The 24163-nt window shown below is 53.2% G+C and overlaps 7 protein-coding genes across 7 annotated transcripts; 4 read left to right on the top strand and 3 right to left on the bottom strand.

Annotated features, from left to right (window-relative positions):
- The first annotated feature begins 60 nt into the window (after positions 1-60).
- QC762_212420 (uncharacterized protein) lies at positions 61-5098 on the top strand. Its single transcript, XM_062888137.1, has 2 exons — positions 61-812; positions 867-5098. Exons 1-2 carry the CDS (start codon positions 663-665, stop codon positions 3330-3332), a joined length of 2616 nt encoding a protein of 871 aa, XP_062746345.1. The 5' UTR covers positions 61-662; the 3' UTR covers positions 3333-5098.
- Positions 4135-5445, bottom strand: NOP13 (Nucleolar protein 13; the record flags this gene model as incomplete). The annotated part of the gene is made up of 1 exon (XM_062888138.1): positions 4135-5445. One exon carries the CDS (start codon positions 5443-5445, stop codon positions 4135-4137), a length of 1311 nt encoding a protein of 436 aa, XP_062746346.1.
- A 648-nt stretch (positions 5446-6093) lies between these two features.
- Positions 6094-8949, top strand: STS1 (Tethering factor for nuclear proteasome sts1). Its single transcript, XM_062888139.1, has 3 exons — positions 6094-6244; positions 6369-6901; positions 7023-8949. Exons 2-3 carry the CDS (start codon positions 6823-6825, stop codon positions 7865-7867), a joined length of 924 nt encoding a protein of 307 aa, XP_062746347.1. The 5' UTR covers positions 6094-6244; positions 6369-6822; the 3' UTR covers positions 7868-8949.
- Positions 8950-9365: 416 nt separating this feature from the next.
- RAD52 (DNA repair protein rad52) lies at positions 9366-11296 on the top strand (the record flags this gene model as incomplete). The annotated part of the gene is made up of 4 exons (XM_062888140.1): positions 9366-9373; positions 9459-10108; positions 10164-10306; positions 10409-11296. 4 exons carry the CDS (start codon positions 9366-9368, stop codon positions 11294-11296), a joined length of 1689 nt encoding a protein of 562 aa, XP_062746348.1.
- A 261-nt stretch (positions 11297-11557) lies between these two features.
- On the bottom strand, positions 11558-17622 carry QC762_212460 (uncharacterized protein; the record flags this gene model as incomplete). The annotated part of the gene is made up of 2 exons (XM_062888141.1): positions 11558-12177; positions 12234-17622. 2 exons carry the CDS (start codon positions 17620-17622, stop codon positions 12134-12136), a joined length of 5433 nt encoding a protein of 1810 aa, XP_062746349.1. The 3' UTR covers positions 11558-12133.
- A 214-nt stretch (positions 17623-17836) lies between these two features.
- QC762_0045250 (uncharacterized protein) lies at positions 17837-18960 on the bottom strand (the record flags this gene model as incomplete). The annotated part of the gene is made up of 4 exons (XM_062883415.1): positions 17837-17876; positions 18070-18254; positions 18351-18788; positions 18835-18960. 4 exons carry the CDS (start codon positions 18958-18960, stop codon positions 17837-17839), a joined length of 789 nt encoding a protein of 262 aa, XP_062746350.1.
- Positions 18961-19446: 486 nt separating this feature from the next.
- On the top strand, positions 19447-23724 carry ARP1 (Centractin). The gene is made up of 4 exons (XM_062888142.1): positions 19447-20884; positions 20947-21402; positions 21462-21776; positions 21838-23724. Exons 1-4 carry the CDS (start codon positions 20576-20578, stop codon positions 21898-21900), a joined length of 1143 nt encoding a protein of 380 aa, XP_062746351.1. The 5' UTR covers positions 19447-20575; the 3' UTR covers positions 21901-23724.
- Positions 23725-24163: the final 439 nt, after the last annotated feature.

A 24163-nucleotide genomic window follows, 5' to 3' on the forward strand; every position in this document is an offset into this window, starting at 1 on the left:
GATAGCTAGCCTACCAACCACCAGGTACTTCATACCTACCTTTGTTGGGCAACACCACCCCCTCCGTCCAATCCCCCCCAGCTTCCACTTGACTTCCTTACCTTACTGCCTGAGGCCTGTCTGTCTGTGGTCATTGCGTCGCTCCCTCCAAAGCTTCCGACCGACCATCCCATTTTGTCCCCATCTCCCCCTTCCTTCCTTCCTTCCATCCATCCTCCTCGCAAGGGCATCCAGCTCTTTCAATCACCGGCCTCGACTTTCAACACCCAGTCCCCGCCGCTTACAATTGTACACCACAGCATACAAGTAATCCCCGATCTTCCGGACCGATACCTCCCAGTTGGACATCCAGTCCTGCCTCCCCAGACTTTGTCCGCTGCAATCGGATCATCAAGGGAGGGCAATCATTACGACACCTGTCTTGCTCACGAGCAGCATTTTAGGTCGTGAGTCGCTCCCGCTCTTTGGCTTTTGACACATGCAACCAACACCCCCGCCTCACGTCCAGTCAGCATGTGGTCTGTGCCGCTGGGCCAGCCTCTCCGCTCTTTCTCTCACCTGCCCATCATCTCGACCATCAACACCGCCATCCACAACATTGCTGTTTCTTCAAAAGCATCAGTTTTCATCGCTTGCTAACTGATATCTGCCCCCAGGCAATCATGTCCGCCGCCACTATGGCCCCTAACATGGTGGCAGCTCCTCAAGTCACGCCAGCTACTCTTGTCACCCTCAAAGTCAGCTATCATGGCTCAACCCGCCGATTCAAGCTCCCTCTGCGGGAAATGGTTCCTGCGTTTCTGGAAAACAGGGTGAGTTTGGCCGTCGCTCGACTTGACAACGATGATACTGACGGCTCTGGATAGATCCGAGGAGTTCTGAACATTCGCCCCGATGCCGATGTTGTGTTTGAGAGATACTCCGACTCTGCCACCTCTTACGTAGTGCTGGACAAAGCCAACACCTCAGTATACAAGCAGCTCTACCGTGCTGCTAAAGCTAAGCAGAAGCTCAGGCTTCGTGTGACAGTGAAGGAGACGCCAGCACAAGCATCCCTCGATTCGCTCATTCAAGCTGCCGAGCCCGCTGAAACCCCCGTGGAGAAGGTTGCCGAAGAGCCTGTCGAAAAGCCAACTCTGCCGATTCCGAAAGAGTTGATTGAGGCCAGAATTGCCGAAGCCAAGGCTGCCGTGGCCGCCAGGGAAGGACCTAAGCCTGCTTCGGTGGCCGATGAGGTTGAGGAAGAAGCACCTGCAGCAGTCTCGAGCCCTGCCGAAACTTCCGAGGAGATCGAGCAACCTACACCCGTCGAGCCAGTCCAACCTCTGAAGATCCCAGACGCCGTCCTCGCTGATTACGAAATGGCCATTTTGAAGTTGGAGCAACAGAGTCAGGCACGTTTCGCTGCCGAGATGAACCTCGTGCCCCCTGCTATCAGGTCAAACTATGCTGTCTGCTGTAACAGTTGCGACAAGAATGTTCCTGACATGCATTATCACTGCTCAAAGTGCGACGGCGGCGATTTCGATCTCTGCCCGGGGTGTGTGGATCAAGGTGTCGCTTGCTACGGCGCTGACCACTGGTTGATCAAGCGGTTCATCAAGAACGGCGTTATCATCAGCAGCACCACCGAGACGCTGCCTCCCAAGCAGGTCAAGCAAGCAGCTCCTCCCTCCCCTCCATCTCCCCCAAGCCCTGCGGCCGAGAAGCCATCCACCCCCTCAGCTTCAGAGCGCATCATTCCCATTTTCAACGGCCTCGCCTACTCCAGCATGCGCACTTGCAACTGCTGCGTCCGGGAGCTCCCCGAGGTGGACTTTGTCCACTGCTCGACCTGCGAGGATTATGACCTTTGCCGAAGTTGTTTCGCCAAGAACACCCATGGTCACCACCCCAAGCACACCTTCGTTGCCGCTGTTGAGGGGACACGCTTGGAGCCTGATGTGGCTCGCCGTCTCGGTGCTGGCCGTGGCCAAAAGCACAATGCCATTTGCGACGGTTGCGATACTAACATTCGCGGCATCCGTCACAAGTGCCTGAACTGTCCTGACTGGGATTATTGCAGCGAGTGCATGGCGAACGCCTCTTTTATTCACCCCGGTCATCGGTTCGTGCCCATCTACGAGCCACTCGAGTACGCCGGTATTTCCGACTTGTTCGCCCGCCCTACTCACCAGGGTATCTGCTGCGACGGCCCCCTCTGCTCAGTTAACCGCAACAACTACACCTACATCACGGGAGACCGTTACAAGTGCGCTGTTTGCAATGATACCGACTTTTGCGAGGCTTGCGAAGCCAGCCCTGCCAACACCCACAACAAAACTCATCCTCTCATCAAGTTCAAGACGCCCGTTAGACACGTCAGCGTCACCACCACAGGAGAAAATGAGAACGGCCGTGCCATCCCTACCATGGGAGATCGCCGTCCTCGTGTGACCACTTCTCGAGCCACCGAGACTGTCAACGCCCCTGTGCTGTCGTCTTCCAACGTGCAGACTGTCATTGACGTGAAGCCCGTGGAGCACGAGATCAACAAGGAGGTGGAGGAGAAGCCTGCTGAGAAGGTCGAGATCAAGACTGAGACGACCGAGGTGAGGCCTGTGGAGCAGGTTGCTCCTGCCGCTCCAGCTGAGCTCGTCGCCGTGTTCGTCAAGGACACCGTTGCTGATGGCACCGTCATGGAGCCCAACCACGTCTTTGAGCAAACCTGGATTCTTCGCAACGAGGGCAAGACAGCGTGGCCCGCTGGCTGCTCTGTCATGTTTGTTGGTGGCGACTATATGGGTCATGTTGACTCGACTCACCCGGCAGCTACCCAGGACCTCCGTGCGTCCAACGTCTCGACTGTCTGCTATTCCCCCATCCTCCCAGGAGAGGAATTCCCCTTCACCGTCTTGCTCAGAACTCCTCTGCGCACCGGTAGAATTGTTTCCAACTGGCGTTTGACCACTCCCGATGGTCTCAAGTTCGGCCATCGCCTATGGTGCGACGTCAAGGTCGAGCACCCCAAGTCGGTCGCTCCTGTTGTTTCCGAGCCAGTGAAGGAGGAGCGCGAGGTCATCGCCAAGCCCGAGCCTGCGCTTGCACCCAAGGAAGAGGTTCAGCTTCACCAGAGCCAGATGATCTTCCCCAAGCTTGAGAAGGAATCGCCCGTCTCCAGCTTGCACGAGGATGACAAGTCTGAGTCGGCGGTTACGTACGAGCAGTACGAAGACTGCGAGGATGATGACTGGGATGCTGCCGAGTCGGAGGAGGGATTCATGACCGACGAAGAATACGACATCCTCGATGCTTCCGACGAGGAATACTCCGAGGCTCATTCTCGCAAATAAGTATTCAGCAACAGTATCTCGATGGATCATGACATGAACTCCTGTCGCCCGGCTGGACCCGCGAACACCACCCCGTGGTTTCTTAGGTAACCATGGCGGGATGTACACGAAATACTGTATATCACGGGACAATGTGCGAACGCTGGTACACGGTGAGCAGTTAGGCACATGCCACTAGACGCTGTATGGTGGAATAAGTTGGCCGGTCTATTTTGGGTTGATTTTGGTTTGCGGTTGGTTGGATGGCCATTCATTCTTTGCTGAGGAATTCAAAACAACCTTGATTAGGATTGCCGCTCGGTCAGGAGCACCAAAAACAAACCAGGCAGTCAACTCTTCTGGTTCGCACTGGCAGTTTTGAGGTGATCTCTTCCACCATTTTGCAAAGTGCGTGGGGCGAAACAGAATCTAGGAGCCCAACACGGGCAAAAAGGGGTGGTATCATTCAGGGCTTGTCTGCCTTGTTTTTTCCTTGTCTTTTTTCTACTTTTACTTTTACTTTTACTGAAGATAACGTGGCCATGGGTTGAAATTAAGTCTCCTTTATTTTGCTTTGTCAAGTGCAACTTTTCGGGTCAGGCAGCTCAATTTCAGATTGTTATTCTCAGTTTTCACGATAAGTCATTCCGCAGTTAGGGAAAGGTTAGCGAATAGGAACAAATGAACCAATCATGACAAAGTCTTCGTCCGCTTCTTGTGTTGACTGTGGTTTTGAACACACAAATGGGTATACTATCTATTAGATATGAAAGTCTTCCAATCCCAACCTGATCATTACATTCCTAGAAGGAAAGGTTGCATTCTACTCGAAAGTGGTCTTCTTGCCCGCCGGTGCAACAACCGCACCAGTAAGCCTAGCCACGTTGATATCCTGGTGGAACTTGGTCCCCTTGGCCTCCATCCTCCTCTCCTTCATCGGCACCCACACCTTCTTCTCCTTGATCTCTGCAACACCTTCACCACCAGCACCATTCTGCTCCCTCCTTTGGGCAGCGCCCTTCCCTCTGAACCTCTTTTGGTATCTCGTCTGGTCGTCCTCCGCCAGCTCAATCTTGAGTGTCCTGCCCAACAGCTGATTAACCCACCATTTCCTCGTCTTGACTCTGGGTTCCTCTTTTGGCACAGCCTTCTTTTTTGGCTTCGCCTCTTTCTCCTCATCATCATTGCCATCCTTTTCCTCCGCTTGCTTCTCCGTGCCGTCGTCGGCCTTGTCCTCCTCCTTCTCATCCACATCCATAAAATCCTCCACCGTGTCGATCGTCTCCTTGACCTTGACAAACCCCTTTACCGCCCACTGCGCCGCGTCCGCAGTCTCAAAATTCACCCACCCGTACCCCTTGCACTTGCCCGTATCCTCAAACGTAGCCACCTTCACCCATCTGATCGGCCCACACTTGTGGAAGTGTTCCCTCAGATCATCCTCCGTTACCTGGAAGGATAGATTCCCCACAAAGACCTTGGTTGATGCGCTCGCTGGAGTGGCGGTGGTAGCAGCGGTAGATGACTTAGCCCCATTGGTGAGGTCAACAGGCGTGGGCTCTTCCTTCTTTTCTGGACGGCCCTCGAAGGACTTGGCGTCTTTGATGAGGACTTTGCGGCGGTACCATTCCGTTTCTGAGAGGGCAATGGCCGCGACGTTGGCTTCAAAGGTGGCGAAATCGACGTAGGCAAAGCCGCGGTTTTCAGTGGGGTTTTTCGGACCGGCGCCGGGGGCCGAGGTGGGTTTGGCGGTGGGGAGGTGGACGCGGGTGATGTCGTCCAAAGTGATGGTGCCGCCCGAGTTGTCGACGAACCACTGTTTGAGTTCTGGCTTTGTGACTGTGAAGCGGAGGTTGCCGATCCAGATGCCGTAGGGGGAGCGTTCTTTCTTTTCCTTTTTGGTCTTATCGGTCTTGGGGGTGTCGGAGTCAGAGTTGGAGCCCTCGTCGTCAGATTTGGGCTTTGCCGGAAGGGATTTGCCCTTTCTGAGGAGACGTTTGGCCTTTTTGGAGGGGGGTTCGGGGAGGTTGACGTCAACTTCGATTTCGGTGAGGTCGGTCTTGCGCTTTTTGGAGGAGGTCTTGTCTTTCTTGACATCGGGAGAGGAGGGTGGAGATGATGAATCGGATGCCATTGTTATTGTGTGGGCAGTGGGAGAAAATGGGTTGTCTGGGATGGTCGAGGTTAGGACCGGTGATGTTCTCCAGTGCGCAAGCAGGCAAGACGGGAATTTTTGGGCAGTGTTGGAAATTTTACTTGAGCGATAAGCGATAAGAAACAAGCATCCGTCGATTGCGGGGGGCTCGGCAGGTAGCCGCACTTCCACCGACTGCTCCACACCCCGCTAGATCGCAGTTCAGCTTCAATGACGGCACCGGCCAGGTACACACGAACGACGGTCGTTGAGCTAATTTGTCTCGTGTAACCAGTCGGTTTGGATGTACGGTAAGCCCTCAAGGAAGCTACAGTATATCACTCGTATAGAATAGAGCACTAGGGGTATAGAATCACGAGTTTGACACAGCAGCACAACAAGACTGGATCTTAATACATGCACATTTGCGCCAATGGAGTACACAACCATGAATGACCCTCAAACACCGAGGTTGTCCCGCGGCCACACGCATTGTCAGGTAACAAACATGTCGGGTAGGTACCTGAGGTGTGCGATAATATAGGGATGTGGTATTCGTCATCAGGCGGTCATGGGGGAGGGTGTTTTGCGCCGCTCCCAAACATGCACCTCCTGAAGCTTCCGAAGAATGTAAGGGGCGGTTGCCAATCTTCTTATGGCCTTCATGTAGAGCCCATGGATCTTGATCTGGAAACTGGTCTCGTGGGACTGAAGTCAGTTCTTCCAGCCGTTTGTGACGGGCAACAAGCAAGCTGGATCCAAAGTTGGTGGATCCATTGGTACCCGATCCGTTGCTAAGGTAAAGATCCCATTAAAACTCACGTGCTATTAATGGGGGTAGCTTGGCAGAGAACAAATGCAACAACAACAGGAACCTTTTCACGTTAGACCGCTTTTGTTCCTCTGGCTAAAGAAAGACGCAGATGCAACAAACACTGCGTGCGCTGTTCCCTGAAAGACAGCATATGTGTGCAAGGCAGGAGACTGCCTCTTTGGGCTAGCACAGGCCCATCGCCAGCAAACCAGCAGCGGGCAAATTCCTCGTCGGCTCTCCACTCCGGCGCAGCCCTTGCTCCCCTAAACTTCCTTTGACCACCTCACACTTCACTTCCTGACTGGTCCGACCCAAGCCTGCGAGCCGGGGTCGCCTGGATGCTCTCTGGTCACTCTCCGCCGCACCTCCCTCAATTTTCCCATCCCACTCCACACAGACCGCCTCTCATCTTCCTCCAATTCACCATCTGACATCTGGCAATCGGCGAGTCGTCCGCTCTGCTGCGCTGTCGACCAAACCCAACCAGACAAACCCTCGCAATCCACAAACCCGACGTCGCTAAGCTGCAGAGGGACCTGCTTTGCTGCACCCGCAACCGCACAATGAACGCTGTGTTGTCACCGCAACCACCGATTTTCCCTCATCAGCACGAAACCACCCGGATCTCGCCCTCTCGATCCAGTACGTTTGAGTCCTCCCTTCCCTGCTTTGAGCCCCCCGTCCATGATGATGCACACACGCAAGCGGATCTTCCACAGCCCAGCAACTGGTCCCCGGGTCCAATTTACTGACCCTTTCTCAGTGTCACCATATAACAACATGGCATCCAGAAAGAGGAAGGCCGACGACGATAATGACGACATGTCGGTCTCGCCCCTGAGCTCGCCAGCCCTTCCATCCAGACCGATTGTCAGGCCGTCAAAAAAGATCCGACAAGCCAACGACGACGTAGCCGCCCGCCCGCTGTCACTTCCCCGTCTTCTCGAAACTCTCACCAACGACCAACTCCGAACAGTCCTCCAAACCATCTGCGAACGACACCCCGATATTGGGCACGAGGTGGTCACTAGCGCGCCACGACCGACCGTCGCCTGTGCGCTCGATATCTTGGCCGGGTACCAGGAGAAGCTACACGATGCAACTCCACTTGGCCATACGAACTCCGATTATGCCTATTTCCGAGTGAAGCAACAGCTGGGCGCCCTCCTCGATGCCATTTCCGATTTCACGTCACAATTCCTCCCGCCGTTGGAGCAGCAGACAAACATATCATTGCAGTTTTTGGACGGTGTCACCAAAGTCATTCACGAACTCCCCGACTGGGAAAACCAATCACATCGCCACCACAAGGATGCTGCGTACGATGAGATTTCGGCGGCATGGGCACTTGTCATCACGGAAGCTTCAAAAAGAGGCGGAGGTTTTATCGTTCATACCGGAGGCTGGGACCAGAGGCTAGTAAAGCACAATCAACAGTCAGGAGGCAAAATGGGACAGGCCATCAACGCCTTGGCGGTGGAAGTCGGATGGCAAGGACAGAACCCGATTACCGATACACCGGCTCCGTCAGGGAGGGACCCTAACTCGATCTTGAACCAGCTTATTAACGGTGCATACGGTTCACCCGTTCGTGTTGGACCTTGGTAAGTAGCAACAAACTAGGTTGCTACTTCACCGGTTCTTACATTTAAAGAAGGGGCGTAAATCTTTGTGACGAAAAGCCTTTGCGACAATTTTCTTTACTAGCTATTTCCACTCTCGGGAAACGAAGGATTCAGGGGCGACAAGGGATAGACTTTGGGGTGCTGGTCATGGGGCGAGGGGTTCTGGCTTTTTATTATTTTTCTTTTTCTTTTGTTTGTTTACGCACACACACTCGGCGTTTTGCTGTTGTACTCCTTTATTATCGATATCCAGACAACAAGATTTTTCCTTTTACTTACTCATCACCATGTACAGGGCAGGACGCAAGCAGGACCGATAAGGGTTTATTCATGGCTTTGAGCCATGGGAAACCTGCTTGCTGAGTTCTTTTCTTTTGTATTTAAGTATCCTTCTTATGTCTTTCGGTGTCTTTGGCTTGGAATTATTGTTTAAGGGGAGGGTATGTACCGTGGCGTGGGTACAATGGGTGGATGGGAAGCAGCTCAGAAACTTTGTACGAAAACTGATGTTGCTTTGTTGTCTTTGCAGCCCCTTGCTTCTGGTGATTGTGGGCTGTGGTGTATGCAGAAGTACTTTTCTCCAGGCTGCTTCAGTTTTATGGCGGTGGATCTGTTGATGTGGATTTGTTTTACCTTCAATGTCTGGTTTGGTCTCTCTCTGTACTGGACTGGTCATGGTGGACAAGAGTGGTGGTCGGCATGCTGACCGACCAAGAAGGATGGTCTGGAGTCTTGCTTCACATATATATATCTAAATAGAAAATATCCGTTTAGCTTCGTTTAGTGAGTTGTGGTGATCAATATAGTGATTCCTTATGGGGATATGACGGTTCAGACGGTTGGTTTGGGGAGTTTGAAACACAACTCCCGATCTACGAATGGAGAGAGAAGATGGAAAATAACTGAAAACTTGGCTGGCTGTGCGTTTCAGTTGTTGGGGTATTGGGGGGATCAACGGATAGAAGGTTACTGGCTATGCTATGGAGAGTCTTTACCCGGTTCAGAGCTTGTGGGTGTTGAAACAAGATGTAAACCATCATGTTGTCAATAGAAAGTCACCAACTGCTTTGTTTGAAAGTGTCAAACAGGTTCTGAAAGATAGTAAGCCGCCCCATCCCAACTAATTTCTGTGGCTTATCTTCCCATTGCTTGCAGTGAACAAGGTCTGAGATATCAGTACCTCGGGGGTTGTTCATGAGGGGCACCAGCCAGGCAGTGGTGGTGAAGCCCCACGTGACAGCCTGTAGACTACGCGAATGCTCCACAAGGCTGCCTGGACCCACCCTCATCATTCCCCACGAGAACACAGTGCAAGCACGCGTCTGTTGCCTGTGCGCCGCCTGGAAGACGCCAAAAGGTTCCGCCAATTCCCACCACCGCCGAGCACACAAATTGGTCCTTCTCAGGAACAAACTCCTTTTTCGCATCGAACTTCCCAATATCCAGTTCATGCGATAGGAGATTTCCTCGACTCAGCCAAAATGCCTGCGTATGTTGTTATTTTTGATCCGCATAACGCGTCTGAATGACCTGCACCTTGATGGCCAAGATTGACTAACAACTTGTACTCTCAGTCCCGGCGACCAGCACACGAGCATTGTCAACCCTTTCGAGGACCAGAAGCCCGTGATCAATGAGTTTACAGCTCAGCAAATAGCTACTCTCCAAAGCCGGCTCGACAAGCAACTGGGTCCCGAGTACCTCTCCGTCCGCGCAGGCCCCGGCGGTTCAAAGCTCCACTACATCACCGCCGAAAAGGTCATTTCCCTCGCCAACGAAATCTTTGGCTTCAATGGGTGGTCGTCCAGCATTCAGAACTTTCAGATCGACTTTGTCGACGAGGATCCCAAGACCTTGAAAGTAAGCCTCGGGCTTTCGGTCATTGTACGAGTGACGCTCCGCGATGGGACCTACCATGAGGACTTGGGATATGGGCACATCGAGAACTGCAGAGGAAAGGCGGCTGCGTTTGAGAAGGCAAAGAAGGAGGGGACAACTGATGCGCTCAAGCGGGCGTTGAGGCACTTTGGCAATGTGTTGGGGAACTGCATCTACGACAAGGAGTACCTGAAGAAAATCGGGAGTATAAGGGCGGCCCCGACAAAACTCAACCAAGACAACTTACATAGACACCCGGACTTTGTGAAGTCGACGACTGGGCCGGTTGCCGCACAAGTTGCTGCTCCTCCACAACCTCAGCCTGCCGCACCGGTGATTCCATCTTGTTAGTAGCTATCTCGTCTCAAAAGCTACTGTTGATCTGTGCTGACATGAACTAGCGGTTTCCGCCGAGTCGTTTGAGGATTTTCTTGGTGAGCTCGATGAGGCCGACTTTATGATTAGTGAAGAGGGTCACCCAGACGAGGTTCTTATCACCAACTCAGCATCCGATACAAGTACTGTTAGTGTCAGCGATAAGTCAGTAAGTAATGGCAGCACCGGGAATCTGATGCAACCTCCAGCAGCTAGGCCCCTTGCGAGAACTGGATCTGCTGGCACCAGTCAGTTCTCTCGGCCTCAACAGCCACCGCAGACCCCTAATCCGATGTCACGGACAAACGCCTTCGTTGGAGCGGGTACCCAGATTAACAGCAACAACAATAATGGTCCACGGCCATCGACAGGGCAGCTCACCTCCGGGAACCAGTTCAACCAGAACCGGCCTTCCATCCAACAGAACAACAACTACAACCAACCACCTCGACCTCCTGTGGCCCAAAATGGTGCTCCCCAGACCAACGGTCAGAACAACAACACTGCCAACGGCAATAACAACAACAACAATAACAACAACAACAACAACAACAACAACAACAACAACAACAACAACAACAACAACAACAACAACGCCGCTCCAGCCGTGGCCCCAGCGGAGGTTGGTTTCTTCTCGGCTCGGGCAGTGAAAGACATACCGGAAGACGCCCTCGTCGCTGGCCAGGTTACTCCCCTCAAGGCAGGAATGGGCTTCAACCCCCGTGCCGAAAGCCCTTCGATTCGCAAGACCCCCGGCATCGACCACAGCACATCCAAGCCCCTGTCAAGAAGCGGGCAGCATGTTCCCCCAACCAAGACGACCGAAACCAAACCAGCTAGCGGCCCTGTACCACGACCAGGAGGCACGGGTGTTGTCCCATATCAACGTCCAAGCATCGCCGGAGTTACGAATCCTCAGTTAGACTCTACAAGACGGATCGGGGTACCTGGTTCAGGACCGGGTAGCCCGCTAGCGAACAGGAACCAGTACCGGCCGCCTACGATCAAGAGACCTGCCCCTGATGCCGGGAATGGCAATGGGCAACAGCAGAATGGCACGAGGGAGCCGTTGGTGGATGGGAATAAGAACGCGCCGATTGGGCAGCAGGCGAATGGGGGGTTTCCGGGACCAGAGGCCAAGAGGCCGAGGGTTGCTTAGTTTTTGTTATTCTTTCATGATTTGAGACGAATCGGGGTTGGTCATCGGTTAGAGTGGGGAGCCGGGTTTGCTATTTCTATTGCTTGTATCTTTGCTTTATACTTGCGGTGTCTTTCCTGGGAGGTATAAAACGCATCGTCACGGATGGGATGGGATTGGGTGTCATGAGCGGGCGTTTGGGACATGGGAGGGTCGGTTCTGCACGTGTTATGAGGCACAAATAGGAAGGGAGTAGTTACACATGAAAGGGTTGACACCACTTGGTGGGGAAATTTGTCAATTGAATGGTTACTACCTCTCAATTCTTTTGTTCAGATACCTATGGACATGGTCAAGTAAAGCCCAACACTTCGCAACGGGGTCAAGTATATCGTAGCAGCCAACCTTCCAGACCGTCCCCTTTTCCTTTCCTCCCCATAGCCCAAAAGATTGCTCTTCTCCCCAAATTCTCTTTCATAACAAACACACACGTAGAGAGAGACACATCGCCATCTTTTTTTTTGCTCGCTTGCTCGCAGTTTGCAAGGGTATAATCGCAATGATAAAATGAAAAACCATATTCCAACAGACAGCAAATAATCCAATCATGTGCCATGTGGCTCTCCCAACTTCAAAAAACATACACATCTACACACAAAAACTCGAGAAAAGTCCCATCCGGTTTCCATCCCTTCCAACCCATTCACAACACAAGATAAACAGATATGGTATCCCCAAACACAATCCCAACAAAAAAAAACATCCATAATCAAAACATCACATCAACGACACCAAGACAGAAGCCCGTCCTGTCTCCTCTTCCATCCCCTCGTCTTTATTATCTTTGTTTTTAACAGCTTAAAAAGTATCCGTATCCTGCGAGTTCATCGTCCCAAAGGTATCTAATCTCCTGTCAGCTCCCATCCAACTTTTTCGTCCATCCGCAGTCATTACATACCTCTCTTCCTGCTCCTCTGCTGGCTCCCCTGCTGTCTCTCGTCATCCTCAAAATCACTCCCCAGCGGGCTAGCGACACCCCCGCTCCGCCCAGTAGGCGTCATCGGTCTCGGCCCAGACGGCCGTCTGCCAACCTGCGTCTGCGCACCAGTCAAGTTCCTGTTCTCGGGCTTGGGGCTGCGCTGGCCCTCGCTGATGTAGCTGGCAGTAGGCACGCCATGCGTCATGGTGCCGTACCCGCTCTCAACGCTGTGGTGAGGGAGGGGGCTCCCCTTTTGGAGCTTGCTGACCCTCTTGTTCTGGATGGGAGTGCCACCGCGGACCAGGCCGCCACCGCCGGGGCTGTTGGGGATGACGTCGTTAAGGGGCTCCTTGGGAGGGCGAGGGGGACCGCCTGAGGTGGCAGTCATGTTCTGGGCAGCGGGGGACTGCGACCACATTTGTTGGTATTCTTGGGTGGCTGAACCGTAGCTGTCCCGGTTGGGGTTGCGAGGGAAGCGGTTGAGGCTCGTGGCGGAGCCAGCCCAGTCGGCCGACTTGGGGGACATGGGAGTGTCATAGCCCAGGGCTTGGGACTCGAGGGCGGCCTTGAAGCGCTCAGTCTGTCCCTGACGAGGCTGAGGGTGCTGAAGGTTGAGCGAGTCGCGATGAGCCTTGTACTTAGGGTCCTCGGGCGTCCCGGGGACCATGGTGATCCAATTGGCAGTAGGGGGCCCGCCCGGAATGGGCTGGTTGTAGAGATCCTCATCGTGGTAGGTCTGCTGCTGTTGTTGCTGGAACCCACCCTCGCTCAAGTCCTGTGCGGAGAAGCCACTGTGGAGCTTGTCGGTTTGGGGGGCTTGTCCGGACGCAAGCTGGTAGTTCTCAGAGTAGTGATCCAGGGACCCCGAGCGAGATGGTCCAGTGGGAAGGTTGAGTTCCTCAGTCTTGGTGGACTGCTTGCTGAGGCGAGACTCGGCCACGCCGCTGGACGCGGTGGTTTCAGACCAGCGCGAAATCTTGGGGATACGGAACCAGCTGGACCGGGACTTCTTCTTGCCTTCCTCGGTCCGAGGCGTATTCTCGTTGCTCATGGAGGCTTGCGCCTGAGCTGGTGCCTGTGGCGGAGTAGCCATTGGCACAGACTCGGCACGCTGAATATTTGCTGGGGTCATGAGCATGTCATTGTTGTCGTAGTTGACGCTCTCATTCCCTCCACGAGCATCATACTCTTCCTCACTGTCCTCGGGAACGGTGCTAATTCTGTGTCCCGAAGTCATGCGGTCGTAGCCAGGCTTCACAGATGTTCCGCGAGATTGCAGCGAGAAGTGAGACTGTGATGGGTGGCTCGCTGTCGAAGTACCAGCGTGGCCCTCTGGCTCATAGCCGTGGTCTTGCTCATACTGGCCTTCTGGCTGGAGGTGGAAGGATGATCGGTCGTCCTGAATAGCTCGCTGTTGTCCAGGCACGGTTTGTGCCTTGAGAACGTCCACTTCGGTCAACAACTGGTTCAGCATATCCTCGATCCTGCCGAGGTCGTTGGTTCCCTTGGCTCCCAACCCCAACAGGGCACGGCGGAAGATGCTTCTCTTCTTGGCATTGATATCATCGCCATTAACCGAGCCATCCTGGATCGAGCGAGCCGCGGTGCTGCCGGGGTACGGTCGTGGGCCATTGATGGCGCGAGTGACGCTCTTGTCAGTGTTCTCCTTGACTTCGGTGATGATAACGTCTTCGGTATCTGCCAACAGCTTCTTGAGATCCTCAAAGTTGTTGCGCATCTCGGTAGCAGAGCGGACAAGGGTGACCAGAATCTCGGTATCCCTTGCGCTGCGCTGCGCGTCCCTAACCATCAAGTGCTGCATGAGAGCCATAATATCTCTTGATTCGATGTTGTCCATGCCCATTCCGGTGGCAGGATCGTACATTGGCGAGGCAATGCCCTGAGACATGCCGCTAAGGTGGCGTGGGTTGCCATGATTGTAGAATGGATCATCCAACGCCCCACCCGGTCCACGAGTGGCAAGCCCGAAATCAACACCCTTTCCTTTGTCCTGGACGTCAGGTGTCTTGTTGGGGCCTTGGGAAATATAGCCCTCGTCGACCTTGAGCCCGAGTGGGCTACGGGTGCCATAGTCATCGTAAGCAGCGTCGAATCCATTGCCTCCGAGCCCAGGGAGGTTGGCGATGGGACTGGTTCCCTCATAAGGATTTGTGACCAGGGTGTCACGCTTGCGATCTTCGGAGGTGCGATACCATTCGTCGTGCTCTTGGCTAACCTGTCGGCTGTGATTTTGGGCCATGGCCATGCCAGCAGCAGCACCGAGTGCAGCGGCGCCGGCAATAACAAGATTTCCTCCGTTGCCCTTTTGCTGCGCAGGCGAACCATCGAGGGGTTCGTAGTCGATGTCATCATCAGGTGGGTACTGAGCACGCTGCCGAGGCGTGGCTTCCTCAGGCCACTGGCCTTCCTCGTCACGGCCGCCATCATCGTCAAGGAGAGATGGGTTGGTCAGAAGATCATCCTCATACCCCCAATCCAAAATTTCTGGCATGAGCTCGTTTTGATTCGGTATATAGCTCGAAGCCATTGTTGGTTTCTCATGCTCGCTGTTAAGCTTCTCGGTGCTGAGTGATGGATCAATTCCAGGACGTGGTCCATTTTGTGTGCGCTCCTTGAAAGAGCGGTTGCGCTGGACACCAGCACCCTGCCATGCTTGCTCTTCCTGAGTCTCCTGCTGTCCCTTCCCGTTCTGCGCCCGGAGAGCAGCTGCAGCGGCATCCACCGCACGGCTGGCAATCGCAGCTTCTGATACTGTTGGGGACTGGCGGTAGGTAGTGTTCTGTGGAACCTTGCGCCCATACTCATCAAGATCATACTGTACGAACTCGCGAGACCGCTGGCCTTCTGAAGCTTGGCTGACCACGGAGCGCTTGGTTGGGCTACCGAGCTGTCGGTCAATTTCCTCGTCAAGAGTCGCCATGGATTCACGGCCTTGGTAAAGCTTGTCCGAGTCCACCGTCAAAGCTGATCCTTCCAACATCGAGGCGTCGATGAGGGATGCGACATTGGACTCGATGCCGACAGGGTGCACAAAGGCTGGATTCAACGCAACAGCACGTACAGCCTGGCCCGAGGTTACGCGGTCGAGTTCGCTGCCGGCGGGGCTTGGTCCTTGGGTTTGGTCGACGTTGGAGCTCCTCACGCTTCGGTCGTCGTCGTCGTAGCCTGCAAAATTGCGATTCATTGCTCCTCCATCCTGACGTGGAGACTTGTTGGCTGTGGAAATTTCCGAGTCGATAGTGCGGTGGGTAGCTCTCGAATCCCGGTTTGGCCCTACGTCGCTACCAGCTTCCGTATATCCCGAGACGCTGGGGATAGGGCTGAGGCCCCGACGTTCGGGTTGATAGGGGACGTATTTGAGGGGTGGAGGTACGTCTTGGGTGCTGTAATAATCGTATGGGTTGGGTGGATATTGTGGGGACGGCTCCTCGTCCTCGTCGTCGTACTCCTCGTCCTGAAATTGCCGCGCATGGCGAGAAGGGACTTTCTTGCCATTGTCATCAAGAACATACTGGTCAGGATCACCAGTGCGTTGACGGGGTAACGCCTTGAGGTCTCCGTGCGAGAGGTTAGCGTGTTGGGCTCCCAGGGCTTGTAGAGTGTTGACAGGGGTCCTGGTGGGAGTCGGCGTCGACTCTGACGAAATCGGCCCTTGGGTCAAATCACGAACAGGGGTGAGCTCCTCGCTGGCCGAGTGGGGTCTGTCGGTATCGGCCGACAAAATGGATGCCCTTGTCACATCCGAGGCGTTGACATCACTCATCAGAGGCATCGGTGGGGCTGGAGGTGCAAGCAGGTCCGAGTCTTCGTACTGGTCGAACGCTTGTTGTTCAGAACTGCGATTTCGTCTCTCGTCCCTTCGTCGTCTCCTTGACCGTTGCTTGTCTTCTGAAGGGGAACCAAACGCCTCGTTTGCAGCAACGGCGGCAGCGCCCAAAGCGGCCCCGGCGGCTGCAACTTTCAGGGGCTCAATGCTGCGAACTGGTGTGTTATCGAGGTCATGGGAGTCTTCTACTGATTCGTGGCTGAGAGCGCTGCTGTCGTCGAAGTCGTTATTTCGTGCCTCTCGGTCTCGTCTCTCCTTGCTGGTCTTGAGGCTGTCGCGGGGTGTCAGCATCTTGTCGGTGCCATTGGACCGTCGTTTGTCGCTCGCATAATCATCCCTCGACGCTGATGTAGCGCTGGATGTCGTGGAATCACGCCGGCTTCCTCGCCGGCTCTGTTCTCGCTTGAGGGCGTTGAGTTCTGGTAGAATGAGGCGGCGAATGGCATCCTCCACTGTCTCCAAAAGTTTCGGATTATTGATGGACGATGTCTTTGAGGCGCCAGATCTGATGGAGTGCTGGTCCACGGACCGATGACTGGGGGCAAGAGCCGATGAAACCATGCTGGAGTCGGCCACTGACACCATGGACTCTGGGTGTCCTTTACTTGACCTCCTACTTGAACGATCCGCAGACTTGTCATCCTTGCTGACACTGCTCGTCCGGCTCTTGCTAGACTTGTGCTTACTGCGGTCCCTCTCCTTGTCTCGAGACCTAGTAACAACCACCCTTTCGCGGCCCCCCTCTCGTGTCCGGGACTTTTCAGAGGCGACTGTGGCGATCGCGGCGGCACCCAAGCCGACGGCAGCAGCTGCTACATAATCCGGGCTCTTGGAGTCGGATGCTCTGAATGAGGTGGTCCCGCCAGATCCATCGAGGAAGCTGTCGGTTGGTATGGCCGAAATGTCACTCATGTTGCCGCCTGTGTAACTGGCCTTGCTACCATCAGCAGCCGGTATGAGAGGGCTCGCCGGGCGGCGGCGGCGAGCGCCTCGTTCAATTTCGATGTCAATGGGGTTTCGACTAACGTTGCTCTCCTCTGTGGCTGAAGCATATGAGCTGGCGTCCTCAAGATCGTTGCTGATCGCCGACAGCGTCTCGGCAGCAGAGCGGCGACCGCCGCTTGCTTTTCTCGATGATCTTGACTCGGTGATCCGAATGTGGTCTCCGTCGGAGCCCCTGCTGCTGCGACGTTTGCTGCTTGGTGTCAAGCGGACTCGAACACTGGGTTTGCGCGAGTCGGCCGACGCCGAGTTGCCGCTGGTGCTCTTCCCACCTTCGAAGTACTCGATCAGGAGAGATGTCTGCGATTTGCTTGCGCGATGCCCCGCTCGGATAGTTACGGGTGTACCATCATCTGGGATGGAATAAGAGGACTTTTCGTCTCCGGGGGCAGATACCTCGCTGCCAAGTTCGGTCCCCAGGTCAGTCCCGGTCGGCGCTGCAGTGTGGATGGTCGATTCGGTCTCTGTGGGCACTGGCAATGGCGGCGGCCGACTAGACTTCTTCGTGTCTGTACCCATGATGGCGTGTAATGTGTGTTGTGAGCCCAAAGGGATGTTGGTGTGGTATTAGGTGTCAACAGTGGCCCCTGTGTTGTTGCCCAATTATTACTCCCAGGTTGGGGAACCCCCTTACGTGTGGAGGAGGACGGCCAGAGGGGGGGGGGGGATGAAACGCAGGAATAATCGCGGGAACACGGCAACGATGTGTTGGCCAGCCAGAAAGCGTCGCCTATTAACAGTCGCAGTCCAGAATCATCAGAATGCGGGAATGTCTGCAGGAAATGTGGAATATGTGAGCAATGAAGGATCACGTAGGCAGGAGGAGGCACGCACCCAAAGCACGAAATGCAGCTAGGTTCGCCGATGATAGGGCAGGAGGGATGGCAGTAGGGCAGAAAGAGACTCCTGACAGGCTGCACGAGGCAGTATCAGGATGTGGAAGTGTCGCTGGCTGCTGGGACGTACGAGCAGAGAAGCAGAACAGGTGCACAGAATCGATGGGGCTGAGTGGCGGGCGGCCTGTCGAAGGAGAAAAAGTGAGTGGCGGCGCAATGAGACGGACGGCTGTTGTTGATAGGAGCAAGGCGGACAGGGATTCTCTCGGCAGCGGGGCAGTTTGCGTCGATAAACAGAACCTGGAAGTCAACTTCCTGTTCGTCGTTTTCGAAAATCAGTTATTTTTTCTTCGTTTCGGCCGCAGTTGAATGTATGTACAGAGAAAGGGGTTGCTGCAGGCGATATGCAACCTCCTGCTGGTGTCGGCCGGAGAGGGCGGTGGGATGCGAGGCGATGGGAAGAAGATGGAAGACGGCGGCGGGATAGGCGGTGGCCTCCTCGAAGCTAGCTTGTACAAAGTAGGTCCTCCAAGCTCGAATCCAATGCCGAGTTCGAGCGGTTTTGGGGGCGGATCCAGAGGACTGGTCGCAATGTGATGCGCACACCTGGCCTTCTTGGATTCTTCTCTGGCAGGAAGCGGACCTCGGACACAGGCTGGGTGACTGGCAGAGCCTATGGGAGACTTTGTTGTTGTCCAGGAGCGGCTGGGATTGCTCGAGGTGCTTGATGTGCTGGCGCTGCTTCAAGGGCCCAGCCAATTGCGCGTGGAGTCTGGGGTCGGTGGTGCAGCGAGGTGCAGACAAGCTTGCAACGGGACGGCGGAGCAGCGAGAGACAGACGAGACGAGGCTGCTGCTGCGGAGTCGAGGGAGGAGAAATCGAGCAAAAACCGTACACCAGCCGCCAACGGTGTCGGTTCTACCGTACTTTTCTTGAGCAGCAGCGTACAAGATCGTTGGTGAGATGGAGATGTCTGCGATATGGTAAACGGGAGAGAAGCTTGGAGGGGGTTTGTTGACATTGACTTTGCTGCCAAGGACATCAGCAGGCCTGACCACCAAGTGAACAGGACCCGACTAGGTGCTAGGTGACAGGACGGGGGCTGGGGGATTTATCGGATGGGCTCCACAGTGACGGTTTACGGTAGCACGGAGGTACAGAACGGACAATTGCCTTGAGCGACCGGGCCAAGTGCCTCTTAGCCCAGAGGCCTGGCTCCTTCCACACCTAAGGCGTGGCTTCGCTTATCCAATTAATCAGCATTAAGCTGTCTTAGCTACCGTAAAATTTACTATCGTCGCTTTTAGTTACCGGCTATTTATATAAACTATTAACTACTATATAAACTATTAATTATTACATAGATTATTAATTATTTACTTACTATATTACTTACTATGTTACTTACTATGTTACTTATCTATTGGGTTTGGCGTATGGGTAAAGTGTGGGAAAAGGTGTATAAGTGTAAATTTCACTTGCGCAAAGGATCATTATCCGTTCTGTACCTCCGTGCCACCGTACGGTTGGGCGATCTCGTCTCACGCCCAGCTTCAACAGTGTCCCAAACCTGGAACAGGAACGCCGTCACCGCCTATGTCACCCATATCACCAATACTCTTGATAAAATATGTTTGTCTCTTGCTCTCCCTGCTTCAAGTCTCTTCCGTTTGCCTGACCTCTGCCTCTCGAACTTCTTGTTGGATCGATCCAGCTGAGGCTACCCGGGCGTCCCGCCATTGCCGCCGTCCAATTGCGCCAATCTCGGCGCGGGGAATAGCTTGAGGTTTCACGGGACACGAGGATAGACCCGGTAGGGCTACTTTGTGTTAATTGGACTTGGTTCATCCATCACGAAAACTCGGAGGGCGACCTCAGCTGCGGTGTTTTGTCTACGAACTCGGTAGGGATATATGTGGTATTATGAAATGCTTTAGAGGTCCGGCCGCAATATTATGTACATCGTTAAAACACCAGGTTAAAGTTGGGAGTCGTTCAAAGAAAGGCCTTCGCGCAAGACTTTCGACTGTTCATCTTGAGCTCGACGGCCTTGTTCCATGAACCAAGTCTCTGTGTTGTCTCTTGGAGACTAGCTGGTTGTTTTGAAAGTGACATCTGATATTCCTCTCATGGTTATTGACATCAATGTATCAAATGTTGCTGTTAAAAGGTCTCTGAATTGATAACCTTGGAGCTTGATATCGATATCAGTATCGATAAGCTCATGGTCCGTGCATCAGCCACACGTCAACCCCAGACCACAGGAGCAAGACCCAACCAATGATGCGCCCTGCAGGAACCCCTTCATCTGAATATCGCGTCGTGTGTGTTTGGAGCTTCACTGTAAATTTCCCAGGCCAGCACCAGACGACAACAGCGACCAGCAATCCGACTTCGACCACCCGAAACCCCACACGATTCCCAGAAACTTGGCTTCTGACCCCTCGGACTGGCGCTGGAGAGCTGTCTCGCCCGCCCCGTACTCCCAGACAGCAGCGACCTCAGTACAAACAAACCTCCCCTCTCCGATTTCGACGACCACCACGAGAAGCCCAATCCTACGATACTGAAATAGTCAAATAAAATACAGATCCATTTCCATGTTCTGAGAACCCCCACACACGAACCACAGCAACATGACAGACTCATTGCACAACGTGTCGGTAGTGCTCGACAATGGATCCGGAACTATCAGGGCTGGCTTCGCAGGAGACGACGTACCCAAATGCCACTTCCCATCATGGGTAGGCAGACCAAAACATCTCCGCGTTCTGGCCGGTGCGCTGGAGGGAGAGGTGTTTATCGGCCAGAAAGCGGCCACAGAACTGCGGGGCTTGCTCAAAATCCGATACCCTCTGGAGCATGGTATTGTCACGGACTGGGATGATATGGAGAAAATCTGGGCCTATGTGTATGACGAGGGGTTAAAGACACTGAGTGAGGAGGTAATGTTCCGGATCCTCAAGCGGAAAGGCGCAATGGCTGACAATCCCGCATGGACATATAGCACCCTGTCCTTCTTACCGAACCACCACTCAACCCAAGGTCAAACCGTGACACGGCTGCTCAAATTCTATTCGAGACGTTCAACGTGCCAGCTCTCTACACATCAATCCAGGCTGTACTGTCTTTGTACGCCAGTGGAAGGACGACAGGTGTGGTGCTTGATGCTGGCGACGGTGTGTCCCATGCTGTACCAGTATACCAAGGGTTCACGGTGCCCAACAGTATCAGGAGAATCGATGTCGCCGGCCGCGACGTGACTGAACATCTACAGACGCTTCTCCGCAAGAGCGGTTACGTCTTCCATACCAGCGCAGAAAAGGAGGTCGTCAGGCTCATCAAGGAGGCCACGAGCTACGTCGCGAGGGATCCCAAGAAGGAAGAGAAGGAGTGGGCCGCTTCCAAGCAGGACCAGAGCAAGTTTGCCGAATATGTCTTGCCAGATGGCAACAAGCTCAGGGTATGCATAACTTGTGTGTTCACGATGTTCAGGGAGTAGCAAATCTAACGCTAAAACAGATTGGAGCGGAACGTTTCCGTGCCCCAGAGATCTTGTTCGACCCTGAGATCATCGGTCTTGAATATCCGGGCATTCACCAAATAGTAGTTGATTCGATCAACAGGACGGATCTCGACCTGCGCAAGGACCTGTACATGAACATCGTCCTGTCGGGAGGTAGTACACTCACAAAGGGATTCGGTGACAGACTTCTCAGCGAAGTACAGCGGCTTGCTGTCAAGGATATGAGAATCAAGATTTTTGCGCCCCCGGAGCGGAAGTACTCTACCTGGATTGGTGGCAGTATTCTGGCTGGTCTGAGCACATTCAGAAAGGTACGTTGACTCCCTGATAGACAGGAAATAGGGGATGGCAAAGACTAACACTCCAATCTAGATGTGGGTCAGCATTGACGACTGGCATGAGAACCCGGATATTATCCATACCAAGTTCGCCTAGTTGTAGTCAGTGCGACCGTAGATCGAGCAAGATTCATTTGATGTCGTCGACTGACAGCGCAGGCGACACTTTGCGGGTGAAGAAACGACACTTATCCGCATTCCCTATTCGTGTCGAGATTCGATGATGTTATGAGTATGAAGTCTTGGAGGGGATCCCCGGCCCAGTACAGCGAAGGGAAGAGATACAGCACAACAAGTAAAGAAGGTGTACAAATTTATCCAGGGACTCCAGCAAAGCTTTGTACACAAGACGATTAGAACTATTGTAATATCTGGGGATACATACTTCGTTGGAAGAGGAGTCAGGACGGGGAGTGGTTGGTGGCTGGTACTACAGCTTTTGTTGGTTGAGAGGTTTTAGTGAACGTACATGTATCTTTAAAGGAGAGGAGAGAAGGGAGAAGGAGTGCGGTAATAGGGTGTAGAAGGGTGGATGAAGGGAGTGATGGAAAAGAAAATGAATGATACCCTTTGCTAACCATCTCTGAACATGCAATTCTTCTCTTGTCGTGATTTAAAGACTTGTACATGCTGCTTCTGTCTTGGCTTTTGGCCTCGATGCTTCTATACAGGTCGATCACCGCTAGGTTGATACCTGTCTAAAGATGCCTAGCTGCTATGAACTTGACCACGTCTCCCTCTGAGGCGTTTGCGATGACAAGACCGACGGGGCAATACCATCAGGATCCAACGTCGTCAGTCCGGAGTGGAACTTCTGAGCTTTTTTCCAACCCGTACTGCCTACTTACTTGTTTCTAATTCTTGTCCTCTATGCTTTGGAACGTTCGTAGAAGAAAGCAAAGAATATCATCGCGACACTTTCTTCCACCGCCTCAAGTAACATCTGGTAAGCAGAGATAGTTCGATTTGATTCATATGTAGAGGTACGAAGTCCGCATACCTACCCTATTATAACCATCGGGTTAATAAGTTCTCACCTGGGTCGTCATACCACCTTTTTTTGGGGGTCTATTATATACTTGGCAATCGTGCTTCTGGCCGTGCAGCCTTTTGTATGAAACTGATCTTGTTTGTTTTTCTTGTTTTTGAGGAGACAAGTCAGTATTGGGGAGATTGTTTTTGTCTCGGGGATGTGTCGTGTGAGGAAGTGGCAACGACAAGAGCGTGGTTGTGTGGTGGAGCTTGAGGAAAGACTGGGAGTGTTTTTGTCAACTTTTGGCAACAGCCCTCTCTTCTTGGAATACTGGCAGATTCCAAAGTAGAAGGCTTCGTAGAAGTCTATAGATTCTCGGCCTGGCACTCACCTGGTATCTGTATAAGTTTGTGTACGGCAGACTTGTGTTTTGAGTATCTCTTTGACGACAAGTCCTTGCTGGAAGGATTCGTCATATTAAGGCTATGTACAAGGATAGAAAGCTTCTAGAATGGCTCAACATGTATTTACGAGAGAACGTTTCGGATTGGGCCATCTCCAGTTAATTTCGACAAGGCATGCTACTTGGTTTGGACTACATACATTTGATGTTCCAAGGCTACGGTCTGTGTACTTTCTCATTCGTATGCAGCACGAAAAACCACGGTGCCTTGAGAAATTCAGCCGTTGTGGTTACCCATGAGATGCCCCTGATTTTAAAACCGACAAGGAACAGAAACGGCACGGTATGTTTTCCCCTTTGGTACCCAACGTTCACTCCAGCTCTTCGAGTTCCAGATTCTCAGAACGAACTCGGTTGACACCGTACCTAGGTCCCAAATTCCGCTCTCTCCGTTGAAGGCAAGCTTGAAAGTCCCTGCCAGGTACCTCAACCAAATTGCCCAAAGGGGATTCCGACAGCCCAGGTCAGGGTGAGCGGGAAGCATCTCCTTCTTTGTCCGTTGTGGTGGCGTGGTAAGAATCTTGCTGTACACGTGGGACTATTACACACAAAGAAACTCGGCAACAGAGATCGCACGCGATTTTTAGAGTTTGTTTCGTAAAGGTCAAATTTGGAGAGGCAGGAGCGTTGAGGTGGGCAGGCAACCATGCAGGCAGAGAGTGATCGCTCAACAGTGTCAAGAGAAGGGAATTGGGCGGACATATCACATCACTCATTCTAACATCATTGCAAAACATGGCAGTAAAAGATTGCTCAGTTACATTCCCATTTTACCGGGAGTGAACCAAATAAATAACAATAATCCTTCGCACACTATCCATCCTTCAAAATCGCACCAGGGGGGTATATTGATTCGCACTCCATCCCAAAAACAAAACAGCCGTCAAATCAAAAAACCACTATTCACCAGAAAGAAAACCGCTT

Source organism: Podospora pseudocomata, assembly GCF_035222375.1.
Source record: "Podospora pseudocomata strain CBS 415.72m chromosome 2 map unlocalized CBS415.72m_2.2, whole genome shotgun sequence".
In the NCBI taxonomy this organism is placed as follows: Eukaryota; Fungi; Ascomycota; class Sordariomycetes; order Sordariales; family Podosporaceae; genus Podospora; species Podospora pseudocomata.